The 19078-nt window shown below is 42.8% G+C and overlaps 1 protein-coding gene across 1 annotated transcript in view; it reads left to right on the top strand.

The window, feature by feature from the left end:
• The window catches only part of LOC126252344 (diuretic hormone receptor-like), a 589551-nt gene that overhangs the window by 514269 nt on the left and 56204 nt on the right, over nt 1-19078 (top strand). The window contains exon 9 of the mRNA XM_049953233.1: nt 16876-17061. Within this exon, the coding sequence (XP_049809190.1) occupies nt 16876-17061 (186 nt within the window). The remainder of the gene's footprint in view (nt 1-16875; nt 17062-19078) is intronic.

Genomic DNA, 19078 nt, shown 5'->3' with positions numbered 1-19078 from the left:
CAGCCATTTTAAGTTATTGTGCTAATGAACAAAAATTTTTCTCACTGCATTCTTCTTTCTAGGATACTGGCACCTTTAGCAAAGGGTAATAAAGCCAATCTCTCCCTTTAGTTTCATATTAATGTACATCACTTTTATTAATGAAAATGTCTTGTGACTAAGGCCTCCCGTTGGGTAGACCGTTAGCCGAGTGCAAGTCTTTCGATCTGACGCCATTTCGGCGATTTGGGCGTCGATGGGGATGAAATGATGATGGTTAGGACAACAAAACACTCAGTCCCTGAGCGGAGAAAATCTCCCACCCAGTCGGGAATCGAACCCGGGCCCTTAGGACTGACATTCTGTCGTACTGACCACATAGCTACCGGGCGCGGACACTGTTCATACGAAACTGTTATGGGTTATTTACGACGAAATTCATTAGCGAATGTATGTATCGCAGTTAAAATGCCTAGCTTCTTGAGGATGTACTGAGATTACTTCCGTGGGTAAACATCAGATATTATTCTTACCGCTCGTTTTTGTGAAATCAACACTTTCTTTAGAAATGAGAAGTTTCCCTAGAAAATCATTCCGTAAGAGATTATTAACTGGAAATACGTAAAATATGTGAAGAGGTAGTTAAGACTGATTCTAAGGTCAAGAAATTATAGGAAGAGCAAAATTAACTGAACTTAATTGTTTGAGATCTTCAATAATATGCCTCTTCCAGTACAAGTTTTCATCAATATGTACACCCAAAACTTTGGAGCATTGCGCTCTATTTAGTGACTTGTGCTGATGTGATACATCAGTTGTTGGTATGACTTTGTATGTTATACATAACTGTTTGTAGTGCATTATTTCACGATTTTCAGAGAACCATAGTTTTTAGCTGTTAGGAGTAGGTAGTAAGTTTCGATAAGGACGTGGGCTGATCAATAACATTAGGCCTACATGTTGGTAGTACATGACGATTGCCAAGTTATCATTTTCTATTGCGACTGCGAAGTAGTCCTTGTTTGTATTCTTGTTTATAGTAGGTGCCACAGTGCCACATCAGTTCATCACAGTGAATTCCCTTATACCATGTGTCCTGCAGTAACAATTTTCCAACAGGAAGGGGAGAACAGTCCAAATGTATCATAGAACACAGTCCTACACTGTAAAAGACTGAGTTGTTGACCCTTTGCTGACAGCTCCAGGCAGTGTTACCTTGCATCACATAGCTTGAGGATGTTGCCAAGGGGCATCACTGTGGGGGGTCGGACGCAGGGATTCGAGGGACGTCGAGCACGACCCATTGTCCCCCGATAGGTCTACTGCCGTGGCCGCTCTGGTTACTGCCTGCACTGAGGTCGACCCCTCACCTGTGGACAAATGGGAGATCATTCCAAAGTCTGGCAGGCAGCCTCCTAGTACGTTTTACAAACAGGTTTTGGGTGTTATCTGTGATTGGGGAAGTCTCTAAGCTGGATGCAATCGTCCACCCTGTTCAAGAGGAAGCTTCTCGTCTGCAAGGTCTGGGCTTTCACAGAGGGTGGGTTTGCTGGTTGTTGGGAGCTCCAACGTTAGGCGCGTAATGGGGCTCCTTAGGAACATGGCTGCCAAGGAGGGGAAGGAAGCCAGCGTGTACTCCGTGTGCATACCGGGAGGAGTCATTCTGGATGTGGAATGGGTGCTTCCGGATGCCATTAAGAGTACAGGGTGCAGCCAACTGCAGGTGGTGGGCCATTTCTGTACCAATGACGTGTGTTGCTTTGGATCGGAGAAGATTGTCTCTGGTTTCGGGCGGCTAGCGGAAATGGTAAGGACTGCCAGTCTTGTTTGCGAGATTAAGGCGGAGCTCACTATCTACAGCATCGTCGACAGAACCGACTGTGGTCCTTTGGTGCAGAGCTGAGTGGTGCGTCTGAATCAGAGGCGGTTCTGTGACAATGTAGGCTGCAGTTTCCTTGACTTGCGCCATCGGGTGGAGGGCTTCCGGGTTCTGCTTAATAGGTCAGGAATCCACTACACACAGGAAGCGGCTACACGGGTAGCGGGGGCTGTGTGGAAGGGACTGGGCGGTTTTTTTTACCTTAGAGGGTCTCAGTAAACCACAGAAAGGGCGTCCGTCTAAAAGAGTAAAACACACCAAGGTAGTTGTAGAAACGACCAGTATTGTAGTTGCAAATAGTCGTAGGTGTATTGGGAAAGAACCAGAGCTCGAATAGAAAGCACTAAAGCTCAAATAGTTATACGTACGAAAAGCTGGCTAAAGCCGGAAACAAGTTCAGCCGAAATTTTTTCAAACCACCTAACAGTGTGAAAGGTGGCTACACTGAGTCACAGTGCCAGAGATTGCGCCAAAGATTATTATTCCGCCGCCTCCACTGGGGCAGTAGTAGGTCAGAGGTTGCCATGGGCAGTAGTTGTTGAGAGGATGTCGAGACCAATGATCACAGCGTATTTTTCGTCAATATATATGGAGATAAAAAAAAATATTTTATTTCACATTTCCTCAATGACAATGCCTCTTGGTCACAGGTTCAGTCAACAAAGCATCTGGCTCGTGTTCATGTATTAGACTTGTAATTCTGGTTTCTATGTGGAATTATAGTGTTTCTGATTTTTCAATTAGTTCATTGTAAATGGTTTTTAAAATATCTTGTCGTATTGAGGAAGAACCGTGCCAGATACATGTACGTTGAATCACACTACCACACACAGAACAGTTACACTTGTGCTTTGTTGTTTCGTAGCCTTTATAGTTGCAGGGGACTTAATTAATCAATTGTGTTAACGGAAATTTCCTTCCATTCTTTATTGTTATTTTATGCAGTCAGACTGCGTACTAATACTAGTCAGGGCCAACCGGTTATGAGACTTCGTAACCGGACACATAGCTACTAAAATTATTGCACAATAATTAAGCCGCCATGCAAGAGTTCAGAAAAGATAGAGTATTTATTGCTGTCAGAAGTAGTTTACCTTGTAGTGAAATTGAAGTAGATAGCTATTGCGAAATAATATGGGTAGAGGTTCTACTTGACAATCGGACTAAACTATTGATTGGATAGTTTTACCGGCCTCCCGACTCAGAAGATATAGTTGCTGAACAGTTCAAAGAAAACTTGAGTCTCATTTGAAATAGGTACCCCACTCATACAATTATAGTTGGTGGTGACCTCAATCTACCCTCGATATGCTGGAAAAATTATACGTTTAAAGCCGCCGGAAAGCATACACCGTAATCCGAAATTGTACTGAATGCTTTCTCAGAAAATAATTTTGAACAATTAGTTCATGAGCACACTCGAAGCGTAAATGGTTGTGAAAGCATACTTGACCTCTTAGCAACAAATAATCCTGTACAAATAGGGAGTATCAAGACGAATACAGGGATTAGCGACCACAAGGCAGTTGCTGCTAGGCTGAATACCATAACACCCACAACCATCAAAAAGAAACGCAAAGTACATCTATGTAAAAAGGCGGATAAAAATGCGCTTAACGCCTTTTTGAGAGACAGTCTCCACTCCTTCCGATCTGATCACGTAAGCGTGGAAAAGACGTGGATTGATTCCAAACAGAAAGTATCGATGGTAATTGAGAGATACATACCACATAAATTAACAAGTGATGTTACTGATCTCCCATGATACACAAAACGGGACAGATCGCTGTTGCAGAACCAACGAAAAAAGCATGCCAAATTTAAAAGAGCGCAAAATCTCCAATATTCGCAAAGTTTTGCAGAAGTTCGAAATATAGCACGTACTTCATTGCAAGATGCTTTTAATAATTTCCACAACGAAACACTGTCTCGCAATCTGACAGAAAACCCAAAGAGCTTCTGGTCATGCATAAAGCACACTAGTGGCAAGACGCAACCAACATATTAACTACGCGATAACAACGGTGAAGTCACTGATGCCAGTGCCACTAAAGCAGAGTTATGGCTCTGAGCACTATGGGACTTAACATCTATGGTCATCAGTCCCCTAGAACTTAGAACTACTTAAACCTAACTAACCTAAGGCATCACACAACACCCAGTCATCACGAGGCAGAGAAAAAAGCAGAGTTATAATACACAGTTCTCCGATTCTGCTTCACCAAAGAAGACGAAGTAAATATTCCTGAATTCCAATCAAGAACAACTGCCAAAATGAGAAACACAGAAATAGATATCGTCGGTGTATCAAAGCAGCTAAAATCACTTAATAAAGGCAAGGCCTCGGGTCCATATTGTATGACAGTCAGATTCCTTTCAGAGTATGCTGTTACGATAGCTCCATATTTAGTAATTATATACGGCTGCTCGCTCACAGAAAGTACCGTACCTAAAGACTAGAATATTTCTCAAGTCACATCAATACCCAAGAAGGGAAACAGGAGTAATCCGCTGAATTACAGGCCCACATCACTACCGTCGATTTTCAGTAGGGTTTTGGAACATATACTGTCTTCGAACATTATAAATTACCTCGCAGAAAACGATTTATTGACACATAGTCAGCACGGATTCAGGAAATATCGTTCTTGTGAAAAACAACTAGCTCTTTATAATCATGAAGTAATGGGTGCTATCGACAGGGGATGTCAAATTGAATCCATATTTTTAGATTTCCAGAAAGATTTCGACACCGTTCCTCACAAGCGTCTTCTAACCAAACTGCGTGCCTATGGAATATCGCCTCAGCTGTGCGACTGGATTTGTGATTTCCTGTCAGAAAAATCACAGTTCGTAGTAACAGACGGAAAGTCATCGAGTATAACAGAAGTAATATCCGGCGTTTCCCAAGGAAGTGTTATAGGCCCTCTATTGTTACTGATCTATGTTAACGACATTGGAGACAATCTGAGTAGTCCTCTTAGATTGTTTGCAGATGATGCTGTTATTTACCGTCTTGTAAAGTCATCAGATGACCAAAACAAATTACAAAATGGTTAAGATAAAATATCTGTATGGTTCAAAAAGTGGCAATTGACTCTAAATAAAGAAAACTGTGAAGTTATTTGCATGAGTACTCAAAGAAATCTGCTAAATTTCGACTACACGATAAGTCCCACAAATCTTAAAGCAGTAAATTCAAGTAAATACTTGGGGATTACATTTACAAATAACCTAAATTGGATCGATTACATAGATAATGTTGTGGGTAGAGCAGACCAAAGACTGCGATTCACTGGCAGAACACTTAGAAAGTGTAACAGGTCTACTAAACAGACAGCACTTGTCCGCCCTAGCATCAGCTGTGACTGATGGATGACATCGAAACAGTCCAAAGAACGGCGGCTCGTTTTGTGTTATCGCGAAACAGGGGGATAGTGCCACAGGCATGATACGTGAATTAGAGTGGCAGTCATTAAAACAAAGGTGTTTTCCGTTGCGACGGGATCTTCTCATGAAATTTCAGTCACCAGTTTTCTACTCCGATTGCGAAAGCATTCTTTTGCCATCCACCTACATAGGGAGAAATCATCATGGCGATAAAATAAGAGAAATCAGGGCTCGCACAGAAAAATGTAAGTGCTCGTTTTTCCCGCGTGCCGTTCGAGAATAGAATGGTAGCGAGATAGCATGAAGGTGGTTCACTGAACCCAAGGCCAGGCACTTTATTGTGAACAGCAAAGTAATCAAGTAGATGCAGATGCAGAAGAGTTACAGTTTGGTGGCTGGCTCTTCTGACGACTTTCTAGTAATTTCAGTGTGAAGGATACAGTAGTAGTCGTTCTCGGTGTCTCAGTCTGCATCTAAAACATTAGTCTGTGCGTGGGATTCTTGCCCTTCTGCCTTGCAGAAAATTTTAAATTACTAGGAGTTGGTAGTGAATTTCGATAAGGGGGTAGACTGATCAATATTATTAGGCCTAGAAGTTGACAGCATTGACAAATTATCACTTTCTATTGCGATCGCAAAGTTGTTCATGTTTGTATTCCTGTTTATGAGAAGTGCCACAGTGGGAAATGATGTCCTATACTTGTCGCAGTGTTCTCTTTGAGTTGCAGAGAGTAAAAATGGACAGCAGGTTACGTCTAATGGGAGTCTGGTGACGCAGTATTGTATTATGTCGTCTGTCGTCTCAAGATATCCCGTTTTGTTACGTTTAGTTCTGAACCAGAAGAATCTCGAGAAGTCTTTTTCTTGTTCAGTGAAGATCAAATGAAGAAACGTTTGCGTAATGTTGACAACAGCAGTGGAATTTAGTGTGAGTCGCAGTAAAATCTCTAGGATCTCAGGTCTCTATCTAGTACCTCGTTCGGAGAAGGTGCATTGCTTTCGTGAGATGCCTCGTCGATGTCTACCCTTCATTTAGTCTTCCCATATTCCTCTTTCCTCACTGTATGATCATTGAGATAAAATCGTACCCTCCCTGAGAGATGAGTGCAAGCGAGCACAACGTGCCCTTTCGTAAAGAAGTCAAGCATTACGTCGTAGTATATTTGCTTAAATGGTTCTTGACGATGAAATCTTATCCTCAAATGAAACTTCCTGGCAGATTAAAACTGTGTGCCGCACCGAGACTCGAACTCGGGAACTTTACACAGTTTTAATCTGCCAGGAAGGTTCATATCAGCGCACACTCCACTGCGGAGTGAAAATTTCATTCTGGAACCCCCTCCCCCAGACTGTGGCAAAGCCGTATCTCCGCAGTATGCTTTCTTCCAGGAGTGCTAGTTCTGCAAATTTCGCAGGAGAGTTCCTGTGAATTTTGGAAGATAAGAGACGAGGTACTGGCGGAATAAAAGCTGTGAGGCCGGGTCGTAATCCCTGTAGTCTCAACGTCCGAGAAGTGTCTGAAGTTGTTATCAGATGCCAAAGGAGACCACAACAGTTGCATGCACACAGGATCCTGGCTTGGTCTCACTAAATACCCAGAGAAATTTGGAAGGAACTAACACGAAAGATTCAGAAACATGTATTGGCAAACTGTCTTTCACAATTTTCCAATAAAAATCACCTGCTATGTGAATGTCCACGGAAGTAACTTCTTATGAATTGGTTTTTGGATGTGCTAGTGTAATCTTATGGGCGTATGATAAACTCTTTAGATTTTGTGGAACAGGTGGCTGGTGTGAAAGAACATGAAGACTTTTCAAAGGCAGTGAGTGACAGCGAAAAATTTTTCAAAGTCCTTTCATATTAAACTGAAAAATTCTGTTATGGCTTAGGGGTGCAGGCTATAATTCAAATGAATTAACAATTAATTCTCATCGATTTACAGTCCACATTTTCAAATCGTCAGTCAGCGATCTTACTATGAAGTTGGATTAACTTCCTGCATCCAGGACGCATGCAACTGTCCTACTCAGTCCTGTAGACGAAGAAAAGCATACTTGCGCCATATGAAGATACGTGAATCCGTGGGAAGCAACAGCTTTTTTACACAGAAGTAATTTTTGTCTGAACCGCAAGAATCTTAGCACCCCTTCCTTTATCACAAATCGACTTACGATGGACCTGCGTAGACTTAGCACACCAAGTCTTTTCAGTCTTCCTACAATCTGAAACTATATGCCCACATTGCGGACAACGAAAACATTTGTTCGCCCGTTTCACTTTATGTATTCGATCACTGACACATCTTACAGTCCTGCGCCGAGTGGTCGCGACACTTAATAAAGACGCATACATTTCTGGGTTGGTCTTTCAGATTTCGCGTGTACGTGGAGAGTGGGAGCCGTGGGGGCAATGCTAGAGGTGGTGGAAATATTACCGCCTATGTTCTGCGTGGTAAGCGCATTTCCTTCGGATAGTGCCGTGCGCATTTCATGAATTATCCAATGGTGGCATATTTCATCAGGAAAAGGGCGGAAAATTCTCGACGCGAGAACTCGGCCATATCGGTTCAAGTCTTCCCCAAGAGCTCGGAAAGCTTGAGTACGTCCTGGCACTCAATGAATGTCGAATTGAGTTACTCTGGGGCGGCCAATCGAATGGGTTTTATAGCTTCTGGGTAATGTAAGTGGCCATGAATCACTGTAACGAAATGGGACGATACTCTTCGTTTCTGTGTTCGTCTCAGTCGTCACCGCGACATATTCAGGTAAATGCTTCTGCTCTCCTGAAAGGTAGCCGCGAAGAAGTAAATATACGTCGAATATAGTTACCGACGGGTCCTTGTCGACCAACTATTTAAACTGGTCCGAGAAACGCGCCCATTTCTCCAGATAACCTGTAAAGGACTCAAACTTGTTCGGCGGAGGTCTTATTGAGGTTGAAGGGACACTCATTGCTACAGACTATAGTGTGGGATTAACTGTAATGTTTAAGTTTGCTACAGATTTTTCGAGCTGTTCTCTGTCTGGTGCGACATTCAAGAAATAGCGCTTTTTACGGCGTCTGTATTCTCTTCGCATTCTCGAACGTCTGCCTCGTGTTCGTCATCGTCTACCACGTAACGGATCCGCACATCTAGGTTGGTGAGCTGGTGCCTGACACCTTGTAATTTCCTTATACGGTATTTATAAACGTCGAGTTCCCCAGTGTCTGCCAACTTTTCAACTTCCGCGACGAAGACTGTAATGTTTGCGCTTCCTCTCGAACATTTCCTCTGTAGGCCGTGTAATTGTGCTACCGTACTGTCCGCCACATCCAATCCACCGTCGGCACGCCATCAGCTACCACGAATCGGCTAATCTGAAGATCGCTAGTCTGAGTAGTACAATGAACAACCGTCCGATGGCAGCACTAGCTACTGGCGCTGGAGCATTCACAGTAGCATTCCGGAATAGCGCGTATTATCGTTGCAAGCGAAGAAAAGCTTTAATTTAAACAGCGACGGAAGCACAAAGAATGTGCGTCGTTCCACTTATATCACAGTCTAACATACACAGTCACGACACTCCTGCTCATTATTGTCATACTTTGCGAAAGTGCCTATCTGACAGCGAATAGTGTCATTTCTATTGATTTTTACTCTATGGCAACTATAATTTGGCATGTGGTCCCCCTAGATTCGGATCGGAAACTATCGGCAGCAGTCGGGAGATTTCGTGGCGTGGCGTGGCGATTTGTACGTGTTGCCAACTGTGCGTCGTAGACTGCATTTGTCGTCTGCTTTTTTGCCTGCTATGTCGGTCGCTTAGCTGTGCTGTTGCTGTCAGTGTATAGTAGCTGTGTTTTCACTGCTTCGAAAATGAGTGATGATCCGATTGCCAGCCCATCGTGGGAATTACCGGCGACTCCAGTTCGCAAAAATAATCCGTCTCTAAGGACCGCTTGTCGTAATATGATGATGAATGAAATGAAGTGCTGCGATGATGAAAAAATGTAAAAATCACTGTTGTACCCGATTTGGCAGTCTTCCCTCAGAGCTGCGACGCACACTGGGAAGACCCTGCGTTGTATTGCGGGAGTTACAGAATTTGCCAGGAATCACACAGACTCCAGGAACTCCTGGCAAAAAGAGATTAGTTTCAGTTATAATCTTATTAGAGAATATTTATAAATAGCTCCACATTTGCTTGTAATTAATCTAAAATGTGTACTCTTTTACTGATAGAGCCAGTAGAAAGACAGATGCTTATGGTAATGACTGATCGTACACTTTAACTCATTTCTGAAAATACTGAAATGCAATTCGACTCTTTCGGAGGGCCACATTACAGATGACATCTGAAAATCTGTTGACTCTTGCAAGCGCTTGTTTTCAGGCTGTTACTAAGGAAGACTGAAAAAGTTACTGCAAAAAGGTAAAACAGCTTGAGCAGGAGTACTGGAGGCATGGCGGTGTCATGGAAATAGCCACTGACAACCTCACTGTTGACACTGGCACTTCAGATGCCAGTGACAAATAAGAGAAAACGGTTGCGAACAAAGTGAAACTGTTAGCGCATCTGAATTATCGGAAGGTTCAGCAAAATCGGCCTGTTTCATTCTTGTTTCATTATATGTTGTGTTGAATGTTATTATAGCTTCGATGAAATGTGTGTCATCCAGAAAATTTTAAAAATAAACAGTATGTTAGTATCTTCCATTTCTAGTGTCGTAAAGTGTTCTTTTACCTACTTCTAATTCCGCATTTATTTTGATACGGTAACTGATAACGTAGGACGTTAACGTCTTTATTTAATATGTCAGTACAAACAGTGATCTCAATTTCTATAGCACGAAGTATTTAACTGACGATTAACTCTGTTCTACACATAGCTTCTCTTGCGTGTGTTGCCGGCACTGCGCGCTTGCAGTACGAGTAGGCGGGGCTTGTTCTCCTCCTCACCCCGCCTCTCCCCTCAGCATCCGTAGTGCTCACTGCCAGCTTCCCGCACCCCTCGCTGGGAGACGCCAAGTAATAGTTCGTGTATAGCAACATTGTTTTTGTAATGGGGAGTGCACATAGTACTATAAAAAATCGACAGTAACTGAAATATGACACCATATTTCTCTTTAATCAGATTCTTAAGGATCCTGGGAGTATGAAACGGTACGTTACACAACAGTTCATGTACGGTGCTTTTGTAACCTAAAGATATTTCCTGAAGGATATCTATTTCTTTTAAGAAACCAAAATGGCTAGTAAACAGCAGAAGACCTGACCTTTGCAGAAACAAATTGTATTTCGTCTTAACAACTTGAAGTTTTGTTTACTACACTCCCAGTCAAATCAGTACATGAGAAACAGGAAACTTGTATCGAGTGCAATGTCTAATTATTTAATGTCCAAAATAAGCCATCAGGACTGTAGCTGAAGAGAAAATCACGCAGACGTGAAAAAAAAAAATACTTTTTCCCAACACAGAAGAAACCAATACCACGACTGTTACTACATCTGGCCCACCAACGGCAAGAATCTTAAAAACATTCGCTTTACAAAACTATTTGTGCACTGGAAAGTTGAGTGTAGTGTAAGAATGTAAGAAGGGAAGTGGCTGTCACAATAACAGTTAAGAATCGAAATATATGCTCCTCGTGCATTAAATATGTGTTTACATTCTCTTGATTTCAGTGGTACAAGCTGCAGTTATAAACGTTGCAAAGTATTTCTTCATCAATAAGTCACCCTTTATGGCGCTGAATCATTGAGATTCGTCTGTTTTAAACATTTATTTCACGACTGTTCATGTCTCTCGGTAACCTACCAAAGCATACTGTGCTAATAGCCTGAGAATCAACTTACTTTACTACCACCATAGAGCTCCCGTAGGACTAAGAAAGTATTACGATTATATAGCTGTACCTAATGTGTGTTGTAGGAGAAACGCTTGCCTTTCCTTGTCGTCCACCTTTGTTGTTCTGACCTTTCCTTCTCGGCTCGCTCTGTCCCGGATAAAAACAAAAAGAAAAAAGGCAGTAGCGTCGTGAGTATATATTATGATGGAGTGTATTATATCGACAACAAAATTTGTTTCTCGTCACAGAACTACACATATCAACAAATATTAACAAGTCGGAGATTCGCCTCCAAAGAATAAACAGATAATCTCCTACTCGTTTCCGATATCTCATTCTGCAATACAAGCAGTAACGGAAGCTGAGAAGGAAAACCTCATCTGCTGATGATTTTATAATTATGTCAGTCACCAAAAAGTACTTCGAAGTTCAGTTGAAAGGAATAGATGTCATCTTGAAATTTTAACATCAAAAACAGTAAAGTAAGGGTAATCATTCTTAGGTGACGGCCAACAGCGTGTACAAATTTTCAAATATGCATAACACTGTGCTGACTGTACAGCATACAAGTCAATGAACTTCCCGGTCAAAAATGGCAGTCTTGTCCGAATCCAAAGAAGTGGCCATTAAATAAATATGTGATAATTAGAGTATAATACTGAAGTATTAACAGTTGTACACTTGACTGAAATTACATAAAAACACCAATAAAATAGTATATAAAGTAACAGAGAAGCAAGATTGATGAATGTAAGAATGCACAATATTTTAAAATTTCTTCAAAAACGTAAGCATCTCAAATACATGAACTCGGTCAGGACTGTTTGAATAGCGGGATAACTGACGACGGCCGAAGTAGAAATGATTCAAAGCAGATTGTCAATAGAATGAAAAGCTTTTATAGAAAGGAGAAATTTGCTAACACCGAATATAAATTTAAGTTTTAGGAAGTCTTTTTTTGAAAATATTTGGCTCGAATGTAGCCTTGTATGAAGGTTAAAGGCGGACGTACTACATAAGAATACGAAAAGTTAATTGCGTCGATGGGGTACCTTTGTTAACAATTGAACATGAGGTGACAAATTGTCTTGACTATCAGGTTGTGATAGACTTCTCTAGAACGAAAGCGAGGGAAAGACATTTCGGATGTACTAATTTTTTATTTGTTGTATTTACATAATAGGGTAACTTTTTGTGTTTTATTAAATGCCACTGGCATAGTAATATCATCTAATACGGCTTGGTCGTCGTCGTTAAAGTACGTGTATTCCCTTACCCTCCCTGTTATCGTTCCACAGAAACGTAGTAGGCCTACGTGATGGAAGCAGCGGCCACACATTTCTTCTTGCCCCGGGCCTCCACATGGGTTAACGTGACACTGCAGATATGAGTTACAAATTAATGAAATTCAGTATATTTGCCACCATCTGACTTCACATACTCCACACCTAAGGCCGTTTGTGGCTGGGAAACGGCCTCAATTCAATTAAAAACTCGTGGCAGCTGTAGATGGCTATTTTAATATTTCAGTGTTGGTATTTAATTACCGGGGTAACGCTGGATATAGTTCATTGTCTAACAATTGGTTATGTCGAAACAATGTATATTTTTTATCTAAGACATAATTACCTCCAGAACGAGAGGATGCCTAAAAACAAGAACCTTTATGGGGTCCAAAACAATTCTTTGCCGACAGCCTGTTTCTCCATTGCTTAATAAATTATTAGACGACGGTTTCGGAGAGGCATGACTTCAGCAGCCGTGAATAGTAGCTATCGAAACAAGAACATCTAGTTTTAGTGTGAGAAGCTTTCCACGTGTGCTAACGAGCATAAGTGGATTTCTTTGCGATCCTATCACTGTGAAATTTTCTTTGATGAATTGGCAATAGTTATAGTTACGCACATGTAGGGGAAAGATTGTTAAAATGAATTGGCAACACTCTAACCGAATTTCTGTGAGTCCTAGCCTTTCGAATTTCAACGTAAACATCATATCTTTTCCTATTCGCGCATACGATGTATAAAATCAAGGATGGACTCAGTCACAAATTTGTCCCGTGACCGTGCTCTGTTTATAGTCCACTTACATAGCGTCAGGGAGACGTCGTATTTCATATAATTGTTCTTAAATAACGCTTACACTTATTCATTCAATGTCTTGGTATGAAAACAGTTTGAGGATGTAATAGAAAAAGTGTAAAATTTCATCGTACTGGATGCGTTAAGTAGCCTACTATATGGATCTTAATTAAAACAAAAATTGACATATTGCATATAACATTTATTACGTATATAACTATTTAAAATTTTCGCTTAAAAGTAAATAAAATGTACCTAGGATTTAATTTTGACATTTTGCAATACTCATTATCTTTCGGTCTATGTTTTCAGTCGTACACTACTGGCCATTAAAATTGCTACACCAGGAAATGGTTCAAATGGCTCTGAGCAATATGGGACTTAACTTCTGAGCTCATCAGTCCCATAGAACTTAGAACTACTTAAAACCTAACTAACCTAAGGACATATCACATATCCATGCCCGAGGCAGGATTCGAACCTGCGACCGTAGCGGTCGCGCGGCTCCAGACTGTAGCGTCTAGTACCGTTCGGCCACTCCGGTCGGCACACCAGGAAGAAATGCAGATAATAAACGGGTATTCATTGGACAAATATATTATACTAGAACTGACTTGTGATTACATTTTCACGCAATTTGGGTGCATAGATCCTGAGAAATCAGTACCCAGAACATCCAACTCTGGCAGTAATAACGGCCTTGATACGCCTGGGCATTGAGTCAAACATAGCTTGTATGGCATGTACAGATACAGCTGCCCATGCAGCTTCAACACGATACCACAGTTCTTCAAGAGTAGTGACTGGCGCATTGTTACGAGCTAGTTGCTCGGCCACCATTGACGAAGTTTTCAATTGCTGAGAGATCTGGAGTATATGCTGGCCAGGACATCAGTCGAACATTTTCTGTATCCAGAAAGGCCCGTACAGTACCAGCAACATGCAGTCGTGCATTATCCTGCTGAAATGTAGGGTTTCGCAGGGATCGAATGAAGGGTAGAGCCACGGGTTGTAACACATCTGAAATCTAACATCCACTGCTCAAAGTGCCGTCAATACGAACAAGATGTGACCGAGACGTGTAACCAATGGCACCCCATGCAATCACTGCGGGTGATACTCTAGTATGGCGAAGACGAATACACGCTTCCAATGTGCGTTCACCGCGATGTCGCCAAACACGGATGCGACCATCATGATGCTGTAAACAGAACCTGAATTCATCCGGAAAAATGACGTTTTGCCATTCGTACACCCAGGTTCGTCGTTGAGTACACCATCGCAGGCGCTCCTGTCTGTGATGCAGCGTCAAGGGTAACCTCAGCCATTGTCTCCGAGCTGATAGTCCATGCTGCTGCAAACGTCGTCGAACTCTTCGTGCTGATGTTGGTTGTCTTGCAAATGTCCCCATCTGTTTACTCAGGGATCGAGACGTGGCTGCTCGATCCGTTACAGCCATGCAGAGAAGATGCCTGTCATCTCGACTACTAGTGATACGAGGCCGTTGGGATGCAGCACGGAGTTCCATATTACCCTCCTGAACCCACCGATTCCATATTCTGCTAACAGTCATTGGATCTCGACCAACGGGAGCAGCAGTGTCGCGATACGATAAACCGCAATCGCGGTAGGCTATAATACGACCTTTATCAAAGTCGGAAACCTGATGGTACGGATTTTTCCTCCTTACACGAGGCATCACAACAACGTTTTACCAGGCAACACCGGTAAAGTGCTGTTTGTGTATGAGAAATCAGTTGGAAACTTTCCTCATGTCAGCACGTTGTAGGTGTCGCCATCGGCGCCAATCTTGTGTGAATGCTCTGAAAAGCTAATCATTTGCATATCACAGCATCTTCTTCCTGTCAGTTAAGTTTCGCGTCTGTAGCTCGTCATCTTCGTTTTACAGCAATTTTAATGGCCAGTAGTGTAATTACAATAGGTCTATCTATACTTCTAAAAGTCCAATTCCGTCTTACAAGAATAATATACTCCTTACGTAAATTCCTTGATTACATCACTATTCTGTGTAAAATTGAAAATTTCGCTTTCCAGATATATTCTTGTTCCGCTTCTGCTCTCCGCTGGCAATTAAACTCGTCGCCTGCTCTGTTTCAGCACATTGTTCCTCGTGCACGACTGCATTGTCATCTTTCAGCAGTCCATGCCCCCGCTGTTACATGAAGAAAATTTATTAGAATCTTACAATATTTTAATAAGTTCATTCGTAACTCATTCTAGTTACGTTACCAGTTACGCTGCAGGAAATGAAAAAAAGAAAGGAAGGAAGAAAAGTGCATGATGAGAAACAGTAGTGGTCCAATAAGAGATTTCCTCTAATATTTAGCAACTAAATTTCCAGAACAGCAGTAAACAGAGTGAAAACAGTTTATTAAACTAGCGAAGCGAGCAGATACGAACTAAACTTTGTTAGGAATGAAATTCTTGTCTAACACACAGTGATTACATTTACATTACTTCTTTTAAGCCGGCCGCGGTGGTCTAGTGGTTCTAGGCGCTCAGTCCGGAACCGCGGGACTGCTACGGTCGCAGGTTCGAATCCTGCCTCGGGCATGGATGTGTGTGATGTCCTTAGGTTAGTTAGGTTTAAGTAGTTCTAAGTTCTAGGGGACTGATGACCACAGATGTTAAGTCCCATAGTGCTCAGAGCCATTTGAAGTTCTTTTAATTACTGAACATAATAATCTTGTATTTTCATCGAAAAAGGGCATAAAACTCATTCTAGACATACGTTCAAAGCTCGAAACCTTACAGTGTTTACGTGGCAGTCTTCCTCTCTCTGCCGACGATTCCCCGTTAAAAGAAAATTAAAAAAAATTAAAATCCTGAAAATTTTCCGACTGCATGTGATTAAATTTGTAGCCACTACTATCCACCGAAATACCGTGTGGAAGCTGACATTGTGCTAATCTGATCAGTCCATCTTGCATTACTTTGCTTACACGGTACCAAAATTGCTTCACTTCGTCTAATACGCGGTGCCCAATTGTGGTGTAACGAGCTGATCTTTTCTTGTTTTGTTGACAGTCCATTTTCTGCACTCATTCTACTGTTAACTTGATTCAACATGTGTTATAATTATTCCTGACTTTTGGATGAATAATTGGGATTAAAGGCAGGAAAAGGAAACTGGATGTGAAAGAGACAGAAAAGAAGTAATTATTTCCAGCTGCCGAGGGCATTGCAGCAATGCTGCGGCTTGAGTAAAGAATTTGTGCCGGACCGAGACTCGAACCCGGATACTCCGCTCCTCTAGAACAATTGCTTCAACGGCCTTGGCCATCAGGACACACTTCCTGTCAGACCCAAACTCCCAGCTTCATGCTCGCCGCTCCACAACTGTTCTAGAGAAGCGAAGCATCTGGGTTCGAGTCCCGGTCCGACACAAATTATCAACTCTCAGCATTGCATTGCCGTAATACCCTGTGTGGCTGGAAGTCATTATTTCTTTCCATCTCTTTGCAAACTCGATTCCTTTCCATTTCTTTCACGCTAGTAATTCGTGTATATTGCCCCAGCTGCTTCATAGTAAGTGATGGCTGTTCTGGCGGACATGTGCGATAGAGCAGACACCACTCATACCTACATGTTCCTGTTTTTCACCCAGGATAGCGCACCGGTGTGTTGATATGTACCACGTCACTGCTCGTAATTCGACAGGTTGTTTTCACAGTGCTCGCTGCCTGTTCATAGGTGCTGATCACAAAGCTGCGGTCGGCGAACACGGCGGAGACGCAGCAGTACCGAAAGGCCAGCAAGGCGCTGCTGGTGCTGATCCCGCTGCTGGGCATCACCTACATCCTGGTCATCGCCGGCCCGAGGGAGGGCCTCTCGTCTGACGGCTACATCTACGTCAGAGCGATCCTCATCTCCACTCAGGTGCGGTTCCTGGTTCCTCCTGCTCGCTCTCACCTCCGTTTACCACTGTTTCTACAACACTGCCTTGACTCCACTCCCAGGTGTGCTATTATAAGAAAATTACATGCACAGGGCGTTACTATGCAGGGGTTCCACATGTTACTGAAAATGCTCAGGAACAATAGCAACTCTTAGACCTCTTTGTACTCTGAAGTGACAAAATTCATGGGACAGCTACACTATTAGACATTAAAAGTGCTACACAAAGAAAAAATGCAGATGGTAATCGGGTATTCATTGGACAAATATATTATACTAGAACTGACATGTGATTACATGTTCACGAAATTTGGGTGCATAGATCCTGAGAAATCAGTACCTAGAACAACAACCTCTGGCCGTAATAACGGCCTTGATACGCCTGGGCATTGAGTCAAACAGAACTTGGATGGCGTGTACAGGTACATCTGCCCATGCAGCTTCAACACTATACCACAGTTCATCAAGACTAGTGACTGGCGTATTGTGACGAGCCAGTTCCTTGGCCACAATTAACCAGACTTTTTCAATTGCTGCGAGATCTGGAGACTGTGCTGGCCAGGGCAGCAGTCGAACATTTTCTGTATCCAGAAAGGCCCGTACAGGACCTGCTGAAATGTAGGGTTTCGCAGGGATAAAATGAAGGGTAGAGCCACCAGTCGTAACACACCTGAAATGTACCGTCCACTATTCAAAGTGCCGTCAATGGGAAGAAGAGGTGACCGAGACGTGTAACCAATGGCACCCCATACCATCACGCTGGGTGATACGCCAGTATGGCGATGACGAATACACGCTTCCAATTTGCGATCACCGCGATGTCGCCAAACACGGATGCGACCATCATGATTCTGTAAGGAGAACATGGGTTCATCCGAAAAAATGACGTTTTGCCATTCGTGCACGCAGGTTCGTCGTCGTGTACACCATCGCAGGAGCTCCTGTCTGTGATGCAGCGTCAAGGGTAACCGTAGCCATGGTCTCCGAGCTGATAGTCCATGCTGCTGCAAACGTCGTCGAACTCTTCGTGCAGATGGTTATTGTCTTGCAAACGTCCCCATCTGTTGACTCAGAGATCGAGACGTGGCTGCACGACGCGATACAGCCATGCGGATAAGATGCCTGTCATCTCGACTACTAGTGATACGAGGCCGTTGGGATGCAGCACGGAGTTCCATATTACCCTCCTGAACCCACCGATTCCATATTCTGCTAACAGTCATTAGATCTCGGCCAACGCGAGCGGCAATGTCGCAATACGATGAACCGCAATCGCGATAGGCTACAATTCGACCTTTATCAAAGTCGTAGATGTGATGGTTCGCATTTCTCCTCCTTACACGAGGCATCACAACAAGATTCCACCAGGCAACGCCGGTGAACTGCTCTTTGTGTATGAGAAATCGGTTGGAAACTTTCCTCATGTCAGCACGTTGTAGGTGTCGCCACCGGCGCCAACCTTGTGTGAATGCTCTGAAAAGCTAATCATTTGCATATCACTGCATCTTCTTCCTGTAGATTAAATTTCGCGTCTGTAGCACGTCATCTTCATTGTGTAGCAATTTTAATGGTCAGTAGTGTAAACAGAGGGCGGTAGTTTCTCGTTCACTAGGTATAAAAGAGCAGTGCATTGGCGGTAATGTCGTTTGTGCTCAGCTCATGCATGTGAAAAAGTTTCCAACGTGATTTTGGCCGGAAGACAGGAATTAGCAGACTTTGAACGCTGAATGGTAGTTGGAGCGAGGAACATGGGACAATCCATTTAGAAAATGGTTAGGGAATCAAATATTCCGTATCAACGAAATGAAGAGTGTGCCGAAAATACCACACTTCAGGTACTACCTCTCAACGCGGACAACGCAGTAGCCGACGGCCTTCAGTTAACGACAGAGAGCAGATGCGTTTGCAAAGAGTTGTCAGCGCTGATACACAAGCAAAACTGCGTGAAGTAACAGCAGGAAAGAATGTGGGACGTATGACGAACATATGCGTCAGAACA

The sequence above is a fragment of the Schistocerca nitens genome, chromosome 4 (genome assembly GCF_023898315.1).
Source record: "Schistocerca nitens isolate TAMUIC-IGC-003100 chromosome 4, iqSchNite1.1, whole genome shotgun sequence".
In the NCBI taxonomy this organism is placed as follows: domain Eukaryota; kingdom Metazoa; phylum Arthropoda; class Insecta; order Orthoptera; family Acrididae; genus Schistocerca; species Schistocerca nitens.
This window is presented reverse-complemented; position numbering and strand designations above follow the sequence as displayed.